This window comes from Podarcis erhardii, assembly GCF_964252035.2.
Source record: "Podarcis erhardii genome assembly, chromosome: Z".
Lineage (NCBI taxonomy): Eukaryota > Metazoa > Chordata > Lepidosauria > Squamata > Lacertidae > Podarcis > Podarcis erhardii.
This window is the reverse complement of record NC_138504.1, coordinates 20,628,582-20,646,056: the sequence shown is the minus strand read 5'-3', so window position 1 is coordinate 20,646,056 and position 17,475 is coordinate 20,628,582. Positions and strand designations below refer to the sequence as shown.

Below are 17,475 nucleotides of genomic sequence, written 5' to 3'. Positions count from 1 at the left end.
GACCGAAATAAACAAATGTCACTCAGTGGCATGCCAGTGACGAGTTTTCAAACCTCCAGGAGTTGGGTTCCTTCTTTGCTGAGTGGTGAATCAGATCCTTGCAAGCAAGATACGAGCTCAGCAGCACTTTCCTCACTTGCGTTCTTTAGAAACTTAGTAAACAGGGGCATGCTGCGTCTGCCAGTGAAGATTGTACACAGTCATGATGGTTAGTAGCCACTAATAGGTTTTATCCTCCTTGGATTTTTGTGTAAACTCTTTTTAAAGGCACCCAAGTTGGTGGCCATTAGTCCATACTGTTGTAAAGAGCAGAATTTGTGGAAATTCAGAATTCTCTGCCAAGGGAATTACAGTGGGATTCCCTGCTAGTAGACAGCCTTAAAACTTTTGGATTTACCACATCACTGATCACCTGAACTGGCTTTTGACATGTAAATATGTTTTATAATTGTATGTGTGTGTTTTTTAAAATAAGTATGGCATACAGTGGTACCTCAGGTTAAGTACTTAATTCGTTCCGGAGGTTTGTTCTTAACCTGAGGTACCACTTTAGCTAACGGGGCCTCTTGCTGCCGCTGCGCCGCAGGAGCACGATTTCTGTTCTCATCCTGAAGCAAAGTTCTTAACCTGAAGCACTATTTTTGGGTTAGCGGAGTCTGTAACCTGAAGCGTATGTAACCCAAGGTACCACTGTAGTGTCGCTTTCACCTGCCCATGGAATTGCCCTTTCTTGGACCTTGATGTGGAATGATACTACAGTACTTTAAAAGCTCAAATACTGATTTTGCTCTATTTGGAATGTCGCACGAAGAACTGTTTGTTCACTATTTGCATGCACTGTGCAGAGCTAAAACATATCCGTCTCCGTTCAGCCTGACTTTTCATATCCACCAGCTGTGGGTCTGTTGTTGCAGCTCCGTAAACCTCTGACATCGTATAAAGCATTCTAGAGCTCTTTCGTACTTTGTTGTAAAGGTGATCCTTGGAAATTGTTTGTTGAATAACCCCATGGTATACTGTACATCATTTTTATTCTTTGTAATAAAGATGGAGAGGCTACATACCATCTGCACAAAGTTGGTTGGATGCTTGTATAAAACATTATGTTCCACAGCCACATAGATCTCAGGAGCTGCAATATATTCACTCCCTTGCTATTTCCATTCCAGTGGAAACTCTTCTCAGTCTCCATGCAATGCAACTGGGAATGTTTTCAAGGTTGGGGTGGACTGAAAGTTAGATTAGGCTTATCTGGATCTATTCTTAGCGCCACAAAAATGTGTGAATATTTGGAATTTTTTTCAGAGGTTTTGTGGTAGTGGTAGAGTTTACCGCGGCAGTTAGTGGCAGCATTTTCTCTTTTTATATAACATAAGATACACACAGGAGCATACACTTAGTTTAAAGTCAAAATACCAGCAGATTTTTTCTCAGGCAATGAATGGGCAATAATTGAAGAGGCTGCAGGCCCGACCCATCTAATGGAAGGAAGCGATTTTGTTTAGCTATCCATGTGAAATGTGTAGTGCTTAAATCAGCTTAACTTTGGCTGTATAGAGTAAGAAGTTTATTCATTTCATTTCCTTGGTTGCCCAAACACACAATCAAGTTGTAGTAGCGTTTGCGTATTAATTCTTTAAACCAGGTGCGGTTTACCCAGACATTTGGCTTTTCAGATGTTGCTGAACCACAACTCCCATCATCCCTGCCAATTGGCCATGTTAGCTGGGGCTGATGGGAATTGTAGTCAAGCCGCATCTGGAGGGCCAGAGATTCCCCACACCTCCTGCGTACCAAAGAAGGTCAACCTGCTTCCTGAGGGCCTCATTTGGCCCCAATGCCTCTCGATGCTCCCCATGCCTCCATCTCATTCCTCCTCCTTCCTTCTTGTCTCTTTCCCACTTATTTTTCCATGATTCATAAAGTGCCTCCCTTATATAGAAGGGACAGTGTTTTATTTTCCTTACAATTTTGTCATAGAATAATTGTTTTGCACTTCCAGAATCAAAATTTGTAACATGAAAAACAGATTTCCACTCCCCTTCTGTTGCTGGTTCAAATTTGCCTGCTCGCTTAAGATGTTCATTAAATAATTCGTTAATTAAATTTATGTACGGTATGTCATGCTCCTCCTCCTAAAGGAACACAGGGCAGCAAACACACAAAATGATGAAACAGTTAAAACATTTAAAACAATTCAAATACAGATGTAGGTTGGGAAAGATCCTTACTTAAATGACATGCTGGAAGATGAAGGTCTTCAGTAGGCAGTACAATTGCTAGAAGCTATGTTGAGTGAAATAATTATCAGCACACTCCCATTCATAGTTACTCAGAAGTAAGACCCGTGGAACGCGGGTGGCGCTGTGGTCTAAAAACCACTGAGCCTAGGCCTTGCTGATCAGAAGGTCGGCGGTTTGAATCCCCGCGACGGGGTGAGCTCCCGTTGCTCGGTCCCTGCTCGTGCCAACCTAGCAGTTCGAAAGCACGTCAAAGTGCAAGTAGATAAATGGATACCGCTCCGGCGGGAAGGTAAATGGCGTTTCCGTGCGCTGCTCTGGTTTTGCCAGAAGTGGCTTAGTCATGCTGGCCACATGACCCGGAAGCTGTCTGTGGACAAAACGCCGGCTCCCTTGGCCTATAGAGCGAGATGAGCGCCGCAACCCCAGAGTCGTCTGCGACTGGACCTAATGGGCAGGGGTACCTTTACCTTTAATGTTACCTTTAAGACCCTTTGGAGCTTATGATCTAGTAAGTATGTTTAAGGGTGTAGCCTAATTCAGTAATGAACGGACAACAAAACAAACAAACAATAATCAATCAATCATACTCTAATAAATAGAGCAATGGCTATGAGAAATCAAGTATTGAGGAATATATATATATGCTGGCTTTTTAAAGTAGTGTCTCCTGTTTGTGGAATCCACATCCCAGGGAAATGTGCCTGGCACCATCATTGGCAGTGTTTAGGTTCCAGGCTGAAACATACTTATTTATTAGCGCTTCAGTTAGTGTCTGCTGTGAAGCTCATCTTTTAGCAAGGTGGGGTATGTCTTATTATTGTTTTGTTGGATGAGCATTTTATGAATTTTTTTGTTGTTGCATGTTGTTTTCCTTTCTTTTTTGCTTTGATATGGTTTTAGCTTTTTGTAGTTTATCATGTCAAGTCACAGCAACATCTTCAAAAAACTACCTCCCTCCCCAAACTCCAGGGCAGTGCAGAGATGCAGCTGCTGCTTTTTTGTATTAAGCAACAAACAAATATTATTAATAGTAGTATCCAATCTTAGTCCTACTCAGAGTAGACCCATTGAAGTTAAAAAGGTTCATTACTTTCTGAGTAGGACTTTGTTCAATATAACCTAATTTGTATTTCAACCAGAAAAAAAGGTGCTAATCTCCACCTTTTCACAGATAGTATTGGGTATAACAGCTCACTATTAATTTAAACGTAATTTAAACTGTATTTATTATGGTGATTATAGCAGCTGTTTAATTACGATGAAGGCAGTGGATTTTGTGACAACTTGGGAAATAAAGTAACAATGCTTTCACTAAAAGATCCCCACAAGTATTTTTGAGGGAAAATAATAAATAGAAATTATGAGTTGCATTCATAATTGAATGGGGTACAAAAAACTGTACTTGTCTCATAAGAAGTTGATTTAAGTGAAGACTGTCCACCTATTTTGGTATTGTCTACACCAGTGGCTCACAATTAGCTGAGTACTGTGGACCCCCCTTGTTTTTCTAGAGCCAAGCCATGGACCCCCACTTATCAAAATTGATGGGATTATACATTCCATTGTATCAATATTCAATTCGTGTTATACATTCCAGTGTGTAGGAGCAGATGGGTGCATCCAGTTGTTTTCTTGCAGTAATTTATCAATGCAGATGTGCCCATCAGACAAGCGGAGGGCAATATGGTGAAGATGAACTGAAGGAACAGGAAACTGGTGAGATGCAGATGCCCTTGTTTCAGAATTAATGTTTGAGATTCTCCTAGCTTTATTATTCATTTTTAAGGCAGTCTTCTCTAGGGTAATTTCCCCTTAAGGTAAGTACTGTACCAACATACCAAGTGCAATATATCAGAATCAGGGTGCCACAAAACACCAAAAATAACTGTAAAAATAGTACAGCCCAGCGATAAAATTAGCAACAGCAATGACATCCCAGCACAATGCTACTCAAATAGTTTAAAATTGATGTAAAGGCATGGTGCGTGGAGCAAGTCAACAAGGTTGACTAAGGGCCCAAACCCAAGAAGGTGGCCCACTGACAAAAGGCCTCTGGATCAGTCCTTGTCTTAACCTTTGCAACCCAGTTATTCACCAACCTCTCTCCTTCTCTAGCCCAGGCCTCTGGGAGAAGGACTAGTGAAGGCCACTGTCTGCTTCCTTATTGGCTCTCTACATGGTAGCAAAGATGAGGAAGAAGAGCAGTAGCAGCTGAGAATGGAGGTGAGAAGGTGGACTTGCTGAGGGAAGGAGATGCTAATCTAGGCCCTGCTAGGGCTCCGTATGCATCACACCCGGAAGGTTAGGCATGTTTTATGGACACAGTTGAGCAGCCATGGTAGATCAAAATGGATGGCAACATGCTGTGTATGTGTCTTTCCTGTACAAGCTGTTTAGAGCTATGTACACATGCTGGCTACTTTTGATAAGGCTCCTTCGTTTCAGTTACATTCAGTAGTCTGTGTGGTATTTTTTTTATCTTGTCAGCTTTACTCCATGTTCCACTGTGTTGCTCCTGAGCAAAACTGAGCCTTGACTGGAATCCAGTGAATGTTAGCGCATTAGCTAGGCATAGTGTGCACTGATGCTGATTGGATTAATGAATTAACAGGGAGGGGCCTTTTTCAGTGCCTCTCCAAAACTTAGAACTGTCACTGATAGCACCCATGCCTGTCTAAGACAGTGGCGGAGAACCTTTGACTCTTCAGGTGTTTCTGGACTACAGCTGCTATCAGCTGTTGGCCATGCCAGCTGGGACTGATGGGAGCTGGAGTCTATGAACATCTGAAGGACCACAGGTTCCTCAACCCTGAGAAGGCAGCTTGACCAAATGAATCTTTAAATCCCTTTGTTGGCAGACGATCCCAGATTCAATCCCTGGCCTCTCCAGGGAGGGCTGGGAGAAACCCTGAAATCCTGGAGAGCTGCTGCCAATCAGTGTTGACACTACTGAGATTATCTGCCCAATCTGATTGGGTATAAGGCAGCTTCCTATTTCCGTATTGGGTAGAATTTTGCAAATGTGACACTGGACCTGAGAAGATTAGGGTAGAATTCAGGAGGAATGGAAGTTGGTCAGAATGACCTAGAGGATGAATGAAGGAATCTCTCTCTTCCATAGAAAAGGTTCAATATGGCCAGTATTGTGTCCATTTTTGTTCTGTTATCAATTCACTTTGGGAAACGGTACTTTTTTAGGAATGGAAAATTGTCACTGGAAGGATCTAATAGTGGGAAACTCACCTTGTCCCTCATCCCTGCATAATTTCCCACCTGTTTCAAATAGGTGACAGTAAGAGCTGTTGGACAGTGGAATTTGCTGCCAAGGAGTGTGGTGGAGTCTCCTTCTTTGGAGGTCTTTAAGCAGAGGCTTGACAACCATATGTCAGGAGTGCTCTGATGGTGTTTCCTGCTTGGCAGGGGGTTGGACTCGATGGCCCTTGTGGTCTCTTCCAACTCTATGATTCTATGATTCTAGGTGCTTTGAGTAGAGAAACTGGTGGGGCCAGGAGCCAAGATGAAATGTGGCAAGTGAGAGGATGGAGCTGGGACAGAATCGGGAGTTATAAGCTGACTTCTCAGATCCTAATATTTTGGTGGTTTTGGTGATCAGACCAGAAAAATACTAGTTTTTGGTTGGTATCACATTCTGTAAAAATGACACAACATTGTCATTCTGAATGAAGTAATTTTACTAAGTCACCCCCACCAGTACCACCACTGTGAAATCAGTCCATGGAAGCATTCTAACTTTTAAGAAACAGTGCTCCCTTATCAGGGTTTATCCTTGTGGCCTCCCCCCACCCGTGAGGCATGGATACTGGTATAAGGAACAAGCTTATCACATGAAGATTCTCAGCCCGAAATCGTTTCAATGTTTTATGAGGTCTCTCCTAATTATAGCTTTTTAATTAGTGCAAGTCGTTAGTTTCTGATTAGTTTACAAAAGAATAAAAAAGGAGGAGGTTATTGCTCTTTAATAAGACTCCTAGATTTGAATTCTTAAACATTAAGTGTGGTGGCGGGGGCTGAGTCTTGGGGGCTGGCTGGTGCACAACATAAGAAGTCCTCCAGGGTTGTAGCCAATGAAGTTTTTACTCACAGTGGATCCATCAGTAATACTAATAAATTTCATGGCCATAAATTTCAGTGGCTCTACTCTTGATAGGCATTGGCTACAAGCCCTACCTCCCTTCTTGAAGAATACTAGCTTTTAGTCAGTGATGTACAGTCCACTTCAGCTTCTGTAGAATAGAATAGAATAGAATAGAATAGAATAGAATAGAATAGAATAGAATAGAATAGAATAGAATAGAATAGTTTAGTTGGTAGGGATCCTGAGGGTCATTTAGTCCCTCCTGCAATGCAGCTGGCCAATAAGCTGGATCGAACCTGCGGCCTTGGCGTTAACAACCCCACGCTCTAACCCACAGAGAAGATGCTCTGGGTCCAGAAGTGGAATGACAGACAGGGGGTTTGGGCAGGAATATGAGTTTCAGGAAGCATAGGTCCCATCTCCACTATACATTTAAAACAGTATTATACCACTTTCATCACTTTCTCCCAAAGAAATCCGGAGCCCCCCGTATTAAATATCTTTTGGAAGAAAGGTCAAATGATATTACACTGGCCGTGGCAAAGTTTCTTTCAGAGGTTATAAGAAACAAATATCATTATGCCCTAGATAAAACAAAATGACTTCCTTGGTTTCTTCCATCTGTCTGTATGGCCATTTTAACTGTATCTTGTTTTGAAATTGTTTTGTGGGTCTTTGGACCACAATAAAGTATTATTATTATTATTATTATTATTATTATTATTATTATTATTATTATTATTTGCTAGGGAAGGCTTTTTCCCATCTGGGTGCCACCACTATGAAGGTTTAATGTCTTGTAGAAGGAGCCCTGCTGAAGACCTTAGTCTACAGCAGGGACAGGGAACCTTAGAGCCAAGTGTGGCCCTTCAGGTCTCTCTCTATAAACAGTTCCAGTTTGGAACTGATCCTATGTTCTAAAAGAAACCAGCCATCAAACTTATTTCCAAAATATGCTTAGCCTTGCAAGTTAGAAGCAGAAGTTTCTAACAAAAGTTGCTATGCCCCTTTTGCTTCTTGCTCCACCTTCCACTGGCATGGGGCCTCATGAGAGTTGTTCTGGAAGTGAATATGGCCTTTAAAGTAAAGGTAAAGGTACTCCTGACTGTTAGGTCCAGTCGTGGACAACTCTGGGGTTGTGCACTCATCTCGCTCTATAGGCTGAGGGAGCCGGTGTTTGTCCACAGACAGCTTCCGGGTTATGTGGCCAGCATGACTAAGCCGCTTCTGGCGAACCAGAGCAGCACACGGAAACGCCGTTTACCTTCCCGCCGGAGCGGTACCTGTTTATCTACTTGCACTTGACGTGCTTTTTAACTGCTAGGTGGGCAGGGGCTGGGACTGAACAACGGGCGCTCACCCCATCACGGGGATTTGAACTGCTCACCTTTCGATCAGCAAGTCCTAGGCTCTGTGGTGTAGGCCACAGTGCCACCCGCGTCCCTGAATATGGCCTTTAGGTTGAACAATATTCCCAATACCTGGTGGACAGGTAGACCCTTGTGGAAATAGGTGTTCTTCCAGGTGCCTTGATCCCAAATCATAAATGGCTGATGATATTTCTTTAAAATTATACAACGGTAGTATTGTTATTGTTTTTATTATTATCACCCAGCCTTAAGGACAAGGGAGCCTTAAAGGTCAAAACCAGCACTAAAACAGCTTGAAAGCCATTATAATTTATAACAGCCATTGACAAACTGAAGTGCATTTCTAATTTGCTTTTATTTTATTAAGCCGGGCTGTGCATTTGTCTGAGGTTGTGGACAGCAATCCCTTTAGTACATAAAAATATTAGGTGCTTTAAATTCATCTTATTATACATACGTAGAACATTTCACTCAACGCAGGTCTCAAGGTGGTATCCATGGGAAGTGGAGGGCTCAGGTGGTCTCCCTTCAGATACCAACCAGACCCAAACCTGCTTAGCTTCAGCAATATAACTATACTATGTACATCCAGGCCAGGTAATGAAGTTGCTCTTGCCTTTTATGCAGTGGTACAAGCACATTTCCTACTGTATGACATCTGAACGGGCTCTGATTCATGCTGAGAGATGTGGTCTCTTAAGCTATACAAGTCTTGATCAGAAATACATCTGGATATGCAATTTTTGAGCCTGACATGTGTGATGCAAATGGCAGTTATAAGACTGTGCCAAAAATCAGCCTCCTTCTTCTTTTGTTTTGTTTTCCAGGTGGTGTATATTTGGAATCCTTGTGCTCTTGATTGTTATGTGCATTTTAGATTTAGACATCCTATTGCGATATTTTTATACTTTTCCTTCAGGGATCGTTATTCTACTGCATCCAGCACAGGAAGTTTCAAGGTCAGCATTACTTGAACAGTTGTAATAGTCCCAACAGAAAGATAAATATATATTGACTGTAGCTGAAGCTACGAATCTTGCAGTTGCTGAAGGTCAACGACCCCTCTGAGGTGCTCTTCAACCTTCAAATGTCTATAGGTTAAATCGCTGATGAATTGCCACACGCTTCTGAAGGGTGGAAATGCATAGACACTGAGATTGCAACCCTGAGCATAGCAAATCATGCACAAGTTCCACAGAATTCAGTGAGAGTTATCCATGCATTGCAGATGGTAGATTTGCAAGTGTGTGTGTGTATTTTGTGTGTGTATATGTGTAGTAAAGGTAGGAAAGACAGAATAGAGAGCAAACCAATATTTATTACAACCAAAGACCTAAAATAGGATGAAGTAAATTAAACAAAAAACATAATTGTTTTGCATTCAGTATGTCATAGCTTTTTGCCCCATTCTTTTGATTACAAATTGTTTTAGCTGATTTGAATATTGTATTTTTACTTTGTTATAACCCACCCTAGGATGTTATCGTGAAGGCTGGGTATGCCACATGGGAGGGATGCTAAGCTTCTGCTTTGCATGCAGAAGGTCCCAAGTTCCTCTGGCATTTCCTGGTAGGGCTGAGAGAGACCCCATCTGAAGCTGTAGAAAACCAATGCCGGTCACTGTAGATCAGCTTCCCCCAACCTAGAGCCCTCCAAATGCCACTAGGCTGCAATTCCCATTGTTCCTGACGATTGGCCATGCTGACTGGGGCTGATGGGAGTTGGGAGTCAAACAACATATGGGAAGCCCCAATTTGGAAGAGGCTAGGTAAGCAACATTAAACTACAGATGTCAGTGGTCTGACTTGATAAGCATTTCTGAGTGCAAGCTTTGGCAGGACCATTCTGGGGTCAAGGGGACATGCCCAGTTCAGAACAGGAGGCTACGTTCACCAGCTTCAAACCCCCAATGATGTGGAAGGCACTATTCTGTTGATCAGATAAAGTCAATGGGACTTACTTCTGAGTATACATGTGTAGCATTGCTGTGCAGATCAGGAAATCCTCTCTCTGCTGGTTGTGTGGTGGGGTGCAGAACTACTCAAAAGTAATCAGAACTACTCAAAAGTCAATTAGCTGTGGAACCTAGAAGTGGCAACTCAATGGTCCAAGGTTGTGTACCACCTGACCCCCATCAGCTGCTGGTGATGGGAAGGAGAAATGAATAAGTCCATATTTTCAGGTAACCTGTTGTTTTATGATTCTGCAGATGTAGATTGAATTTTAGAATTCCACATTGAAATGTACTACCTGCCATTTGCTTAATGTTTTTTTCCCTGCCTGTTTAGCACCGGTAATATGAAAGGCATATTTACGTATAAATTTTAAAAAATATTTTAAAAATTAATCCCTAACCTTCATGAATATTGCATTGTTGACCCACTTATTTAACAGCTTACTAGAATACGGCCTAGTGCACCTCAACTATCCAATGCATTTTTAATTCAGCCCCATGGAGACCAAATGCTCAGTTTCACCTGGACCATAAGCAAACTTATGAAGACCAGCCTCAATCAAGACGCAGTGCTTGCATCTCTGGGTGGCATCCTGCTGTAGGCAGCTGTTGCTTCCCTCTGTATATTCTGAGGCAGGGGTGGACAACCTACTGTCCACTGCCTAATTTCAAAAAACCCTCTGCAAGTGAGTAGTTAGACTTACAGCAAGTTTTACCCTTCTTTCTGCAGGGAGTCTGCTAGGTGGAACAGGAGCGGGAGAGATAGGGGGAGAGAGAGAGAGAGAGAGAGAGAGAGAGAGGGATAGAGAGAAGGAGTGGTCCAGCCCTTTGCTTTTGCTCATTGTTGACATTCATTCCAAAACAGACTGCCCCATCTATAGTGACTACACATCATTGGACTTCTGATTTTAAGTTGAAAGCTGCAGTTTGCAGAGTTCCTTTGATCTGTTCCAGATAACCCACCATTCAGCTTCTCTGGTCCTCAGTCATGCAGCACTTTATTAATTTCCTTTGCAAGAACTATGCTGTCAGTGCACGTGATTCTGTGTGGCTCTGTACATACTTATTTAGAAAACAAGGGGAAAGAAAACAATGGGAAAGAAAACAGTGCACTTTTTGAACTTTGGCAAAGAACTTCAGGACTTTCCGAATCTGTCAGAGTTGTCACATTGACACAATAGTGTGAGACTAGTGGGGAAATTAGCATTGGTCAGAGATTCCATTGTTTTACACATAAAAACTTAAGTGTTATATATATTCCAACATTTAAATTTTTAAATGTTCATCTTTCTCTTTCAGTGCTAAGGGGAAAAATATTCTTGAAATATAAAGGAACTGCCCTGTGGTCAAAGATAGTCTTAACTACCTGTCAATCAAAAGGAGAAATTTGTTGAGACACTTAATTACAAGATAATGTAGTCATCAAAATGTCGTTGTGGTAACTGACAGCTCATTTTGGACTGAAAGCGGAGAGCACCCTCCCCTGAGGTCAGAGATGTTCTGAGGTTAACTCAGTAATGACAAGTCCTTTATTATCACATTATGACATTGAAAAAAAAATTGCAATTATACTAATAAATTAATAACAGTAATAAAATGACAGTCATAATTGCATAATATACATGTTGTCAACTACATTTTGGTGACATGGTTTGAATTTTTATTTTAGCAGCGTTATCTTATATGAAGTCATTCCAACTTGGCACAAACATTCCTTGCTTCTGAAGCTTCGGGTGATTGCACTTTCAGCAGCTTTCAGGCAAGAAATAGGAACAAAGAATGTGAACATTTTGAGGCCCCCTCCGACTAATAAATGTCCGAGGCCTTTCCCAATTTCTTTTCTTCCAAACATGTGTATTTATAGATTTTGCTCTGAGAATTCCTATTCCATTATATTCTATCCCTTGATTTCCCTTCTCTTATTAGCTGGACTTAATCTGCATACAAGACTGAGTGTGGCTTAGCCATAGCTCCTTTTTATTGATACCATTCACTGGTAGAATATATAAAATAGTGAGTTCTTAGAGCATATATGGAGTGCTTCTTATTCACTGTTGCATAATCACAATCAGCCCCCTCAACACGCTTATGATTAGGACTTCCAAATAAGAGGGCATGGTTTCTGAGCATGTGAAATAAAAACCCTTCTTCCCACTCATTCATTCTAGGGATTCTTTTGAAATCCTCCCATCTGGTTTTGAATCTTGATCTTGGAGTTCCAAGTTGCCTGGTCTTTTCTGTGGAGTGATAGCAATACTTTAGGGACCTGTCATTATTCTGTGCAGTTTGCTACAGCTAATTTGTTCAACCCATTCTCCTCCCCCTGCCCAATGCACAGAAATGCTTGCACACACTAATAAAAGGGTAGCTGAACAAGGCAACTGGATGCGCCTCTGCCTGTATGTGCTATGTTTCATCAGCTATGAGCCTTTCTAAGAGAGGAGCAGAGGGCAGAGTAAATGAAAGGAAATGCAAGTTGTGGTAGACTATACATGCACCATTTCTAGAATTAATTCTAGAAATTGACCATGTTCAGCCAGAATGTTAGCATGTAGTAGTGAATGAGCCCATAGAATGGAACCAGAGATGTTCATCCCATGTTCATTCCTCCTCCTCGGTGCCAGTGTCAGGATTAACACTTGATGCTTTGAGCAACCAGTGTTTTCTTCTAACAATCTCCAAGGAACTACCATGCAGTGTACGACACTCCAGATGTGGTTGGACAACTATCCCTGATGACTGACAATGCTTGTTGAGGGCTGATGGAAGTTGGCATGCCATATATACTGGATAGAAGTGAAGAAGAGACACAGCTTAGAACTGATCAGGCCTTGAGAATAAGTTTAACACATGTTCAAAATTGCACCACCTCAAAGTTGATGCAGCACTCCATGTGGGGTGCATTGCAGAAAGTCCTTGTTCTGTGTAGAGATGTAAAATTTCCGAAAATTTTGAAGCCATGGGGGGGGGGGACATTTCCCCCTGGAAAAAATGGAAATTTTGGAAAAAATGGGAAATTAAATTGAAAAAAGTTCAGTGTGGAGTAGCAAGAAACCATCAACATAAAGAATAATCAGATTTGCCCCTTATCACCAAAAGCAAATAAAGTTAAGGTCCACCTCAATATTTTAGCTCCATAGAAGGTCTACCCTTTGAATAGTGCTTTAAAAACAACAACAGAAGATACAACATATACATGCAGTTTATTCTATCTCATTTTCTGAACTACTATAATTTTCCATTTCTTCTTCTTCTTCCTCTTTGTCATTTTTCTCATGGACTTCTCAAAAGCGTTTTTTGGGGGGAAAACTCCCCCCCCCCATTTTTCCATTTCCCCCCCAGGCCTTCTCATCTCTACTTGGGGACAGCCAGGACAAAGCGTAAGGCAATTTTTTTGCATGCCAAGCCCAGAAGGAACTAACATACAATTACTAAATAGTATGTTGCTCTAAGGCTTTGTTTGAAAGGAAAAGGAGTGTGTGTGCTTTTAAAATTGAATTTGTTATTATATATTATAAACCGCATGATGGTAAGAGAGCTTCTAAACAGTTTACAAAAATATACAACAGAACATTAAAATGATTGATAAAACACAGTTAAAAGCAGTTACTTAAGAGTATTCAAAAGCTGATTAAAGTCAGTAGTGGTTAAAAGGAAGTACAGTGGTACCTCGGGTTAGGAACTTAATCCGTTCTGGAGGTCCGTTCTTAACCTGAAACTGTTCTTAACCAGACGCACCACTTTAACTAATGGGGCTTCCCGCTGCTGTGCGATTTCTGTTCTCATCCTGAAGCAAAGTTAACCTTAATAGTACCTTAACCCGAGGTACTATTTCTGGGTTAGCAGAGTCTGTAACCTGAAGCATCTGTAACCTGAGGTACCACTGTAAATCACACGCAGCTTCTACGTGTTCAGATGGGCTGGCCCTAACAAAAATGTTTTGAGCAGTTGCCAGAAAGAGTACAGTGAGCGCACCTGCCTGGTGTCAGTCGGCAGGGAGCTCCGATGTGTGGGTGCTGGAAGGCCTGGGGAAAAATGGAGGGATAGGACAGGTTTTTTTCTGTTTTTCCCCAAAGCCATTTTTCGGGGGGGGGGGACAGAAAAAAACCTGTCCCCCCCAATTTTTCTGTTTTCCCCCCAGGCCTTGCCATCTCTAGTTCTGTGCTTTGCCCAAATCAGTCTTCCCAGTTGTCTTTAGTTTTATTCCCCTCTGAAAGCAGTTCCCATTTTTTCCTGAATCATCCTTAGGGCATTTGAGGACTTCTTTTAAATTTAAGGCAGTGTGGGATTTTGAGTTCATCTTATTGTCACAAGGTTCTCCAGTAGCCTTCAGATTCCCCAGACGCCCACACTTTTTGATCTGAAAAAAGAGGAGTGAGAGCCAAGGGCCATCACTCCTCCCTATGAGAGGAGTGATAGCCAAGGGCTATTACTGAAGGCACCTGGGATGGCTGCGGACTGGGGATGAATTGTTGAAGGGAAGAAAAGAAACTCAAAAACACCTCTTGACCATCTCAGAAGTTAAAGCAAACACATAAAAACCCCACGCTCCTCCACCCATGAGAATTTCACTCCAGTTTTTAAATTCAATTTCTTTTCTCAAGAAGAGGTGTAGAACGGTTGAAAAAAGAGCACCGAGCTAGCCCTTATGTTCAGTTCAGCAAAGGAAACAGGTCATTGTGTCCACATAGTCACCTCCTCCATTGATGAGTATGGGGAAGCCATTGCAGATGCAGCGATGGAGCCCATAAGGACTCTAGGGCAATTAGCGTTTTACAGCAAGTACTCAAAAGTAAATGATTTTTAACTTTGCTAACTGAAGGAAGAGATACAGCCACAAAGCCCTTGTAAATGTGCTTCTGCCTCTCCAGTTTAATGTCGGGAATTAGATTTGCATTGATGCCACTACACAAATGGAGTCCCGTTTCCCGTCTGCTAAATGCTTACAGGGGATAGTTTCTTACAGAGAGAACTTGGTGAGAGCAAGCTGGATTTTATTTTTATTTTTATTTTTAGTATTATTTTTGCTTACTCAGAGAGGAAACATAAGTGAAATTCTTGTTGACAGAGGGTCTCCTCTTGCTCACCTTGAAGTCTGTGCCAAAGGTCCTATTGATTTCATTGAGTAGCACTGTCCACCTTTGTTCTGGCTGGATCAAGACATGCTATAGGTGACAAGTAAGCATAACTCATACCTGCCCTTGGGGCCAGCCCTACCATTAGACAGAGTGAGGCAATCAGCTGGTAGATACTGTACGTGGGGGCAACGGCAGCTCCCCCCATGCTATTTCTCGTGAGCCCCCAGCCATTGTCCTCTGGGAGATTAGAGCTGTGTGCCACAGGCCTGTCATCAACCCCTTAAACTAGCCTTCTCCTGCAGATGCAGGGAAAGATGTTGTTGCACCTCTAGTGTTGAAGCCAGGCTACAGCTGCCCTATACATTAAAAGCACTATTATACCTCTTTAAACAGTTGTGACTTCCCCAAAGAATCATGGAGCTGCAGTTTTTAAGGGTGTTAATTTCCTTTCACAGAGTTTTAATTCCCATACTTCCTCAGGAAACTGGATTAATTGCTAAACCAATCTCAATAGCCATCTTGGAGGAATGGGAGAGGTCCAGACTCCATTCCAATAAACGTCTGGAACACTCCCCCCTTTTATCTCTGCAGTGACAACAGAGGGGCTTTGGTGGCAGCCCTTTACGTTGCAGCTGAGAGGGGGATCCCCAAGGCAGATCCTCTTCTCTCCCCTCTGGGAAGGAGATCCTCAAAATACCATGGTCTCTGGAACAGCCTCTCAGTGACTATGGGATTGCAACCAGAATCTTAAACTTGGAAGATGGTGCGGACTGTAGAAGTTCCTACTTTATGCAAAATACAATAGATCGTCAGAATAGAGATGATCCAGCCTAATGTCTGGATTTGACAAATAGCCAACTAAACTCTCACACACCCCCTTTAGTTTTCTCATCCTTTTGGCTGCATTTGCTGGACCGAATTTTCTTTCTGGTGGCATCTGCCCTGTTCACTCTCCTTTTTCTGACTTACATTATGCGATATCTCTGGGGTGCGCTTAAGAAAGGTCACCATCTGTGTACTTGGGGAGGGAAGAAGAGGAGAGATAGAGGTGCAACTCCTGGAACCAGGAGTTGAGGATTTTCTGATACTGAGCACAAATGCAAAAATGGCAGCATCCAGGGATTAATGAATAGCAGAAAGTGCTTTAATTTATTTGGAAGCAGTTTGTAAATGGTGTAGAGTGCAACACAAATTTCCCCCTTGGTGTATTTTATTCTGGAGAAAAGAACCTGAGCCCCTGGCCCTCAGAGAGATGAAATATATGATACATGACAATTGGCTGATGGAAGATCCCTTTCTTTTCAGCAGGAGGGGGGTGAGACAAGGAGACCTAGGCCTATAGCTTTCTTTTATGTTAATAGTAAAAGTTCTTACTCAACTGCAGAGTGCCCTTTCTTTATTGCATAGCACAGCAGAAACCTGGTGTATTTTATGTGTTTTACGAAGCATGCGTATCTACAGATGGTGTTTTTGGAACATGCGAAATATCCAGAGTTTGGAAAGTTCATTTTACAAAGGAAATGGTGCTAGTTGAAGTTCAGCATGCATGTCAAAAAGGGAACTAATTCCAGTTAACATTTGATAGTCAGAGTTACACCCACTCATAGCCACACCCCTTCTAAGATCATACAATTATAATTATACAACAATAATAATTGGGGGTGAATTGCAAATATCAACACACTCCAACTAGATTTTCAGGAAGATTTACTATTTTCTGTGCACACACTCTGGTTGGCTTGAATCAGCACAAAGAGTGAGGTGGCTTTTTCTTGGTGGCTGGAAAGCTCCCCTTTCATGCTGATAGGGTGGCTGTAAGACGCTGAAGGCTGGGACTCTGCTGCAGAAATAGTCATGGGTCTTCAATCTCTCAGTGACCCTAGACAAGTACACCTCTTCTGGAGAGCTGATGTCCATCCTAGTGTACAGTACTGTGATGGACTAGATTAGGCACATCCAACAGGTAAATCGTGATCTACTGGTAGATCACTGGATGTCTGTGGTAGATCACTGGTAGATCTCCCCCCGAAGAAGCTCAACAACTTTGGCTCCCCTAGAAAAGCTCAACATTTTTGCCCTGCAACCCAAAGAAATGTGGCTTTCTTCCTCCCTAAAAAAGCCCTACAACTTTGACCTGAACCCCCCCAAAAGGGGGTAGATCACCTCCAGTTTTTAACTCAGTGAGTAGATCACAGTCTCTTGGGAGTTGGCCACCCTGGACTAGATGGACTATGGGTGTGGCTCCATATCAGGCAGCTTTTATTCTTCTGTAGATCAGGGGAAGTCAGTGGATGTAGTATATCTTGATTTGACTAAGTCTTTCAACAAGACCCACCATTATATTCTTGCTGTTAAACTGTGGGTTAGATTATTAGACTTTTAGGTGGATTTGTAGCTGGATGTTGGACTGTATCCACAGAAGTGGCTCCTTGTCAACAAGTGCAGGGTTCTGTCCCAGGCCCAGTGTTGTTTAACAGGTTTAAGAATGACTTGATCTAAGCAGTGGAAATGATGCTTATCAGATTTTCAGGTGACACAAAACTGGGGTGATGGTTATAAATAGCATCTTAAGAAGTCAGAAACAGGATTCTAGGTGATCTTGACAGGATGGGGAACTGAGTCTGAATGCTAAAAATGATTTGTAATAGATAGAAATGTAAATTGCTGCATTTAAGTTGGAAGAACCAGGTGTATAGCTACAGGAAAGGAAACCCCTGGTTTGACAACAATTTGC

The 17,475-nt window shown here is 42.2% G+C and overlaps 1 protein-coding gene across 9 annotated transcripts in view; it reads left to right on the top strand.

Annotated features, from left to right (window-relative positions):
• Nucleotides 1-17,475, top strand: part of DACH2 (dachshund family transcription factor 2) — a 325,632-nt gene that overhangs the window by 69,568 nt on the left and 238,589 nt on the right. Inside the window, exon 1 of one of the 9 annotated variants that reach the window (XM_081848010.1) lies at nucleotides 8,552-8,668. The exons of the other annotated variants lie outside the window; for them this stretch is intronic. Within the exon in view, the coding sequence (XP_081704136.1) occupies nucleotides 8,574-8,668 (95 nt within the window). The 5' untranslated portion in view covers nucleotides 8,552-8,573. Of the gene's footprint in view, nucleotides 1-8,551; nucleotides 8,669-17,475 lie in introns of those variants that run through there. 9 annotated transcript variants of the gene reach the window in all.